This window comes from Branchiostoma belcheri, unplaced genomic scaffold (genome assembly GCF_001625305.1).
Source record: "Branchiostoma belcheri isolate BF01 breed outbred unplaced genomic scaffold, Haploidv18h27 scaffold343, whole genome shotgun sequence".
Classification (NCBI taxonomy): domain Eukaryota; kingdom Metazoa; phylum Chordata; class Leptocardii; order Amphioxiformes; family Branchiostomatidae; genus Branchiostoma; species Branchiostoma belcheri.
The window spans coordinates 96627-105750 of record NW_017803958.1 but is presented as its reverse complement, the minus strand read 5'-3'; the positions used below and the strand labels follow the sequence as shown (position 1 = coordinate 105750).

General features: G+C 42.6%; 2 protein-coding genes across 3 annotated transcripts in view; both read left to right on the top strand.

Moving 5' to 3' along the window:
- LOC109475696 overlaps positions 1 to 9124 on the top strand; it is a 24920-nt gene that overhangs the window by 2556 nt on the left and 13240 nt on the right. The window lies entirely within an intron of this gene.
- On the top strand, positions 1907 to 8259 carry LOC109475699. Of its 2 annotated transcripts, none has more exons than XM_019776459.1 (8): positions 1907 to 2890; positions 3178 to 3418; positions 3673 to 3778; positions 3998 to 4311; positions 6124 to 6378; positions 6631 to 6746; positions 6936 to 7241; positions 7597 to 8259. In XM_019776459.1, exons 1-8 carry the CDS (start codon positions 1947 to 1949, stop codon positions 7727 to 7729), a joined length of 2415 nt encoding a protein of 804 aa, XP_019632018.1. In that variant the 5' UTR covers positions 1907 to 1946; the 3' UTR covers positions 7730 to 8259. The 2 variants fall into 2 exon arrangements, with proteins under 2 accessions (XP_019632018.1, XP_019632019.1); XM_019776460.1 differs by having other exon boundaries at positions 6936 to 7246.

Sequence of the window (9124 nt, the reverse complement as noted above, 5' to 3'; positions counted from 1 at the left end):
AGACTGTCTAGCTTGGTGACGCGACATAGCAGTCGATTCATGGGCGATAGGCCACCGAGTTTTTGTTGAGATCGTTGTTACTTATATACTTAGGTAACTGAACAACAAGTTCACTGTGCACTCCGTACAAGATTCCCGAGAATCATACACTGAACACAAACACCGTAAACACGGTCCGTTGAAAGAGTCCCGAGAATCATACACTGAACACAAACACCGTGAACACGGTCCTTTGAAAGAGTCCCGAGAATCATACACTGAACACAAACACCGTGAACACGGTCCTTTGAAAGAGTCCCGAGAATCATACACTGAACACAAACACCGTGAACACGGTCCTTTGAAAGATACCCGAGAATCATACAATGAACACAAACACCGTGAACACGGTCCTTTGAAAGAGTCCCGAGAATCATACACTGAACACAAACACCGTGAACACGGTCTGTTGAAAGATCCCCGAGAATCATACACTGAAGGCAAACACCAGACGTACAATAAACCATACATGTATAACACATACTGTGTACTTGGTCCGCTGAATCATACAATAAAAAGCACACTCATTACTTAGCTGTTACTTCGGAATCGGCGTTCTGGTTAGGAGATAGATGGCGCAAAGGCTGACGGGAGTAGAACCGGTTTCGCAGTTACTCGAACGCGTTCGCAAAACCGCTGCGGGAATCGATAGAACCGCAAGGGGGCTAGCGAGGATAACTTCAAAAAGATGACAGGGTAGGAAACGCTACCCGTGGACTGCGTTACCAACTGGGGTGGCAGCAAAAATGTGACTTAGAAACACGTTCGACTGTTCTTCGTTTTCAATTCTGAGATATGGCTGGATTTTCGTCGATTAACAAGATGCTTACCAAAGACGTGCTGTGTTGCAGGTAGGTTTAAACGGTTACTGTACCGTTACATGTACAATACACATGTATTTAACTTTTTTTGAGCAAATTTTAATCCGTCCTAGGTAAGGTATAACGGCTTACAAGTTTGTTTGTTTTTATAAGTAATATATGGCGGGCCCGGGTTTCACGTTTTTGTTAGATCTTGAAAAAGTGAAAAAAAGTCGCTTAGTTCGGAAGACACACTTCATCCATTATGTCGGGGGTTCAGTTGAACTGTGTCGCGCCGACTGTGATTGTTCCGCGAAAAACTTGAGAGCTTATTTCCCATCAGGGACAGAACTGGCATATTTGTTACAGAGTAACATTAGTTGACAACTGAAGGAAAGATAACACGATGGACATGATCAGTATATATGTTCATATTGTTTGTTAATATAGGCATTTTATATGGGCCGTACGGAGCTTACTGTTTTCTTTCCCTGTTTTTCCATGACCTGTACTTAGCTCGTTAGAGCACAAGCGTACAATAAAGGTCTTACATTCATTCATTAAGCCAAGAGAAACATCAGCTATCGTCTGGGTAGATGAAATTCAATATAGGCGAGTTGAGTAATTAAAGTAAGGTTTAAGTAAGTAGAGTTGGTACACGCCTTTTTTCAGTTGAATTACATTTTCGCTTAATTTATTAGGCTCAGAAACGTGTTCGCCCAGAGAGAAGGTCAATATCTAAAGGCCTCGGACGCCTACAGCATATACAACGAACGATACACTGATGCCGGAGTTCCGTTTGATGTGTTCGGGCTGGCGATGAAAGAGTGCTTCCCACTGATGTCCAAGTAAAAGGCTGGGTACAGTCGACGGGAGACAATATCCTTTGATATATTGTGTGGGGAAATGTTTTTTTTTAGAAATATGGAGACTTTAAAAGCTATAAGTTCGATGTACATGTATGTATCGAGATTTGTAAATTATGACTCATCAATCAGAAACAAGAGAATAGCCAAAACTCTTTAATGAACATGCACAAAGAAATATACATCTACATAACATTTTAACAACGTCAGTACAGCAATAAAACAGTAGTATTTTTCATAAATGTATATTCATTATCCCCTTGACAACCTTCCCACATCATTCTACTTCAATATACATGCGCTGGACAACAAGGAAAATGCGTCTCTCCCTGTCATCACTTCAACAACAACTTCAGCAACAATTGATAGCCTGGTGGTGTTTATGAAGTCTCGGAAAGCTCCTTCTTCCTGGTGTGTTACTGAGCACCAGAATGGCATTGATCTCTGCAAATTGGAGCCAACATTCGTAAATGGCCATAAATCCTGTAGGACAGTGACAGTGTCTAATACCCTTAGTGTGCATGTGACACACAATGGTTCTCCAGTAAGCCTAGAAAACACAGGTATTCCGGATCAGATAAGCAGTATCCAGGACTTTGAGTATGCGCTGTCAAGGATCAGTTGTATGACAGCGTGTGATGGGCTACGAGGTGAGATCTACACCGAGACCAAGTACCCCGCTGTTAGAGCAGTGGTAGAGACAGTTCGTGAGGGACAAGGGGAGCCGCAACAACTCTTGCGATCAGTGGAGTGTAGCCAGCTGCTGCTCGCCCCATCAGGCGCCAAGGTCGTCCGCTGCACCAAATGTAACAATGTACGATCTGCAGTAAAGCAGGCAAGATGGCGTCGTGAACACCTGAAGGAACAGTCGGGTGATGACTGCCAGACCCCTGGAAAAAGAACGCATTGGGATTACCTTACTGACGAGCAAAAGAAAGAAAAGTATGACACAATGAAGAACAAACGAGTGAGAGCAGACGAGAGAGCGACATATCACAAGGGACGGTATGACACTTTGAAAGATAGCGTGCGTCTGACGGTGGAAGATAACAGAGACATGACAGAAATATTCAGGAAGATGGACCGAGATGTCACTAAACTATTCCCGAATGATGAACGAAGACAACTGCTGTGGAAAATCCAGAAAGATCATGTAACCAACAAGCGGAACCAGTGGAATACAGAGTGAGTTTCAAATATAATTACTGTACGTACTTAACTGCGCTTTATATCATTCTTCATAAAACTGGAAATGACGCGGACTCACCAATCATTGAATCTGGGACTTTATCATGTACATAAATTTTCAATGTACATACATCATGAAATGTCGCAAAGCATTGTCAAGGAGAGTAAATATTTAGGGGAGGGAATTTTTTTTGTCTGGAAGCACATTGAAGAAGTAAGTTCCCTGCAACAGTTTCTACATCATTACAAGAACTAGAACGAGCACAATTCATTTTATACCTCAGGTTCCTGGATGTCTGTCTCCAACTGTGGCAGCGCAGTAAGCAAGGTTATGCAGACATGAAGGACAGCGGGTTCCTGACAATGCCATCGGAACGGCTCCTACAGTACAAGAAGAACACCGTGAACCAGAGACCTGGACTCCATACAGAGGTCTTCCAGTGGATGGCCAAGGAGGCAGAACAACAAGGGGTGACGGGAAGGGGACGCCACGGATTAGTTGTGTTTGATGAGATGAAAGTACAGGTAAGAAACATGCTTGTTTTGAAAGGTATAGCTTGGTGCTTAATATTTCGGAGTGATCGGTTAATTGTTCTTCAAACTTTTGATACGACTACATACTCTGACTAATTGAAGTAAAATCCCGTAAGTACGATATGAAGTTGTAAAATTTATGCACTATATGTACAAAGCTTTAAGTTCTCCTGTAGGGCATTTGTGCATATCTTAAATGTTTGGCACTTGAAGCTTACAGTTCTGTTTATGTATCACTACTTTAGGGAAGTGTCCAGCTGAGGAGAGTTGGCGACGAGTTTGAAATCGCAGGATTAGTCGACATGGGGGAGGGGGACTTCTATCGCAGTATGCAGGCGCTACAAACAGCAGGTATCAATAAAAAGTAGATTTATACCAAGTACCAGTTGGCAAATTTGTTGAATTGTAAATATTATGTATGAATTGTCTTTCAATCAAATACCATTAATGTACATCTAGAAGCTTACTGCGAATTCTCCTTGAAATGTTTCTTTGCCCTTATACTTCCCGTTTGCTCGGGGTAGAAGTGTTATTAAAATGTTTTTTTTTCTTCTTCTTCTTTATCCGTAGGGGAACAAAAGGCAGAAATGGCGACACATGTCTTTCAGGTCGCGTTCAAGGGGTGCGAGGGATTCTTCTTCCCATTTGCCTGGTTCCCGACCACAGAAATAGCGCCTATCAACATTTTCCAGTGTCACTGGGATAGTGTATTCCACCTCCAACAGCATGGCTTCTTCTCACATGCCTGTCTGTGTGATGGAGGACAGGCCAACCGAGACTTTATAATGGGTCACTTTGGCTCGAAAGATGACGCCATAAGAGAAAGGTTCAGTGTCAAGAACATGTACGGGGAGGGAAGGTACTCCTTCATCATGGACCCACCAGTAAGTTACTACTTGCACAATCAACATGAACAAGTAGATAGCAGTGAATGAAAACTGAACAAGAAGCCATAGGCGACAATTCTCCGTGAAGTTTTATATATTTCAACAAAATCCCAAGCGTCAACGCCAGACCTACTGTGCAGACATTATAATTAGGCAACGGTTAATACCACGCTCGTCCCCAGCGCCCGTGGAGAAGCCATAGGTTATAGATCGTGGCTTAGCCCAGGCTATGGAAAATAAACTTTCTTTAATGCAAATCTGTCGTTTTTGTTTTCTTTGCGCTATCTAAAGGGTTAGGATAACCTACTCTACTCTGGCGGTATTGTCGTGCGCGCTCGCTAGTACGTAACGTTACACGGCGGCCATCTGAATACATGTACACTGCATTCTTTCTACTATCGGGACCTAAAACAAGACGCAAGATTCCTATTTTGGGGTATAAAATGCTGTCACAATGGTAATATATACCAAATGAAACGGACCTTTACAAAGTACCTCATTTGGTGACGCTATGAGGGTGTACCGTTATCCCTCTACATTTGCCCAGAAGGGAGTTAGTCGCGGAAGGAACTTAGCCACGGAGGGAGTTTTGGCATTCTCCGCCCGCGCCACAAACTCTCGTCCCCAGGACAGTTCACTCTGCTACCCAGCATGCTTTGCGCAAAATGCGTTCTCGGCCCCAGGACACAAATACACGCTAATGCTTCCGCACTGTGTTGCTCTGGGGACCCCGCCGCGCGCCCAGATGTGGATTTAATTATAGCGCGCTAGCGGACGCTGCGGAGGAGCGTGGGTTAATACAATGAGGGCGCGTCACAAGCATAAAACATACAAAGAGCTAAATCCATTACTGCTCCCAGGGCGTGTAAAGATACTGTGCTTCAAGTTCTAACTTCATTTTAATTACACACACACAATCATTGCATTCACATAAAGATCGGACTATCATGGTCGTGTCTAGTAACAAAGACAGCCCCACCGTCTTACGGTGCCTGTACCTAATTAAGCGCGCCTGGAACAAGCCAAATTCCAGCAACAGTGGCGGTAAGCACCGCGAGTGTTACTACCGCCGGCCAGATAACCAGGATATCTGCTTACAGTACCTCTGCTACCAGACAACTGCCTAAACCCACGGTCTATTCCACAGGATTGTAAAAGTAGGGATGTTTCGAAAATAACCATTTACTCCAATATCAAAACAGCTACGGTAAAAATAAAAAGACGTGCATCATCCCGGACATAATGCAACACCACATGCGAAATTACACAGATATGCGACGTACGGCAGAATGCGTTTTGGCTGCGAACATCTTCCAAAAAACTTGGCATCTCTTAACCATGGGCAAAAACATCTGGAACCACTTATAAAAACCACCCCGTATCTGCATGAACTTTTACCTCCCCCCCGCTATTCCAAACAACGCGTTTTTCTGGACCGTTCCAATTCGCCTCGTAATTGTAGGGGTGCGTCTGCGATATTACATTGACCGCGAAAGCAGCAACGGCAAAAATACACATTCGTGCATCAACACGGGCATGCCCGCAGACGGCGTATAAAATTGCGTGCCGATTACACGAAGAGAACCCAGTGTTTTGACTGCAAACATGAAAAATCAGCCGATTACAACACTCCGTCCGGAGGTCCTGACCTCCTTCACGGAGTAATAATTGCGTCGCCATTTCAAGTGAATGTTTTCTTTTTGCTCATCTTAACAAAAGTGTAAGCAACATACAAATGGGTAAAGGTACCAATAATGCTTAAAAAGCACACCTTTGAACCTTACAAGTTGTATAATACTTATTTTCCAGCACAACATCAAGAAGCTCAGGAACAACCTGGAGAAAAGTACGCTAGGAGGAACAGCTCGGTGTTTTAAAACGAAAAGTAAGAACATCCTGTGGGCACATCTTAAGGAGGCATACCTCCACGATAAGACGAATGCAAGGGCACCAGTGACATCCTGCAGGATTAAAGACGGCCACTTCCAGCTGACCCCAGCCACACGCATGAGGAATCACCTGGCCTCGGATATCTTCAGCGATGACATGCTGGAGTTGTTGGATGTGAGTGTTCACCTCTGAAACATTGCTGTGAACAAATTATGCAAATACTCCGTCAGGTGCATGTTCCCTTGTAATCCGCCCTTGCGGCGACATGTTTTACCCTGAGTAAATAAATAAAAATGAAATGAAATTAAATCACTGAACCATGTTTTCTTGTTACTTTTTTTAAAAACAGATGCGATAGTATAGCTAAAGTATTGAATATTGTCATTGTCTCTATAATTCGTTTGTCTTTCCCACCCATTTTTTTAGAACTACCAGGACTTTAAAAGGCAAAAGGGGGATGCCGATTCGATGAGCATGACCATTCAGTACGTCACGGCAGCAAATATCTTCGTGAAGACATTTGCCAACAAAAAGCCAATACGGTTAGAAAAATTCTACTTTATACTATTACATATATCCTCCTTTTAGCAGGTTACCATTGAAATAACATTATTTTACGTACGTTTTTGACGGTTTTTATGAGCACTTGTTAAAAAAAACAATGTACAGCATACTTACTCGTTTTCGTCAGGCTTCAGGATTTGTTGATTACCATCAAGTCTTTGCCATAGGAATATGGATGACCCAAGGCTCGTGCAACTGGACGGAGCTCTCCAGTGGTTTCTGGACTGGAAAGAAGAAGTTGACGAGGGAGTGTTCCAAACGACAAAGGAGAGAAACCAAGCGTACATTTCCGAGAAGCTCCACTTCGACCTGTGCTCCATGGTCATGGGATACAGGTCGTACGTGCAGACCATGTCAACACTGTTTCCAGGGATGGGGATGATATCTGCATCCACGAATCAGGACGCACTGGAAAACATGTTTGGATGCGTGCGCGCATCCAACGGCAGCAACACTAACCCTACTATTCTACAGTATGGTAAGTTATTACTGTACTGGCATCTAAAAAAACCTTCCCCTTCTATTTTCAATCAGTCAATAATCAATCAATCAATCAATCAATCAAACTTATAAATCAAACAAACATTAATAACTTCTCTAAATTGTTAGAACAAAATTTGAAGGTATAGGCCGCCTTACCTTTCATAATGCTGTGCAGAAGTAATTGAAGACGGGTGTTACTTAAGGTGGCAGTAGTTCTCTTATCTATACCTTACAACTATTTACACTTGTAAATATTTCGTATATACAAAATACTATCTGAAATACTATCTGATAACATACCCTCACACTAATCAACTAAATACTGTTTTGTAATTTGTTCCCCAGGCCCATCAGTAAACGGGTACATTCATTGCCGAAGCTTCAAGATCCGGAACGGGAACTCTTTGAGGAAGTGATATATAAGCACTCGACCCACATTAGTGATTTACGAGCGAGTATTTCACATATCAGATACTAGCATATTACGTTATTTATGATGTCATTTGTACATACATATTACTTTATTTAGTAGATATTGTGTGTATATTTTTACTTAGAACGATAGTCAATTTAACTTGCTCTTTCTCTTGAACGTGCTGTGTCATCTTTTAATATTGATGGCACCAAAATGTATATAAGCACTCGACCCACATTAGTGATTTACGAGCGAGTATTTCACTTATCAGATACTAGCATATTACGTTATTTATGATGTCATTTGTACATACATATTACTTTATTTAGTAGATATTGTGTGTATATTTTTACTTAGAACGATAGTCAATTTAACTTGTTCTTTCTCTTGAACGTGCTGTGCCATCTTTTAATCTGTGATGGCAGGACCCCAAACTGGTTAGCCCTTGCTTGGTGCAGAGGGACTGGGTTACCCTTTAGGTGATCATCTTTCAAAATCCTAAGCTGTTCATCAGTTGGGCAAAATCGTTGGGCCCGCTGTCGCGAGTTCTCCCTACTCTGTGTATGATCTGTACTATTGATTGATGAAGTGCCTTCTCCGAACAGCTCTAGCACTCTGCCTCTCTTAACCTGTTCAAAGTTTGCCAGAGTTAGGTAGTGCGGATGATACATGTGTTCTGTTGATTTTACCGTCTCAAATAAAATGTTCATGCTGTCTTTCTTACTGCGATTTGCCTCTTTCCCATAACAGAATAACATAAGCTTGATTTGTGGTAATGTGAAATTTGTAAAACTATCTATCCCCTTGGCTGCAAGCGATTTCAGTTGGAGATGCGTATACTCCTTTCCACACGTCCTGTCTTCTAAAAACGACGTGAAGGCCAGGGGAGATGATTTCTTTGACTTAGCCTGGAGCGCTGGTCTCAAAGCAGTTTCTTTCTGTGGATTCAACTTTTCCGATAAAGGTCTTAGGAATTCTTTGTTTCGCATGTTCAAATATTTGTCTACAACCAATGCAAAGAGTCTTTCCTTTAGAACTAGAGACATTGTGATTGGGACGGACCCACCCTCCAATGGAACTGAGAAAGATTCATCCTCCACTGGAACTGAGAAAGATTCATCCTCCACTGGAACTGAGAAAGATTCATCCTCCACTGGAACTGAGAAAGATTCACCCTCCATTGGAACTGAGAAAGATTCACCCTCCAATGGAACTGAGAAAGATTCACCCTCCATTGGAACTGAGAAAGATTCATCCTCCACTGGAACTGAGAAAGATTCACCCTCCATTGGAACTGAGAAAGATTCACCCTCCATTGGAACTGAGAAAGATTCATCCTCCATTGGAACTGAGAAAGATTCACCCGACATTGGAACTGAGACAGATTCACCCGACATTGAGATTGAGACGGGCTCACCCGACATTGAGATTGAGACGGGCTCACCTGCCATTGGATCC

Coding starts and splice junctions, on each gene's coding strand:
- LOC109475699 (XM_019776459.1), top strand. CDS start 1,947: ATGTATATTCATTATCCCCTTGACAACCTTCCCACATCATTCTACTTC. Junction 3,419..3,672: donor TTGATGAGATGAAAGTACAG/GTAAGAAACATG, acceptor TCACTACTTTAG/GGAAGTGTCCAGCTGAGGAG. Junction 7,242..7,596: donor ACTAACCCTACTATTCTACA/GTATGGTAAGTT, acceptor TTTGTTCCCCAG/GCCCATCAGTAAACGGGTAC.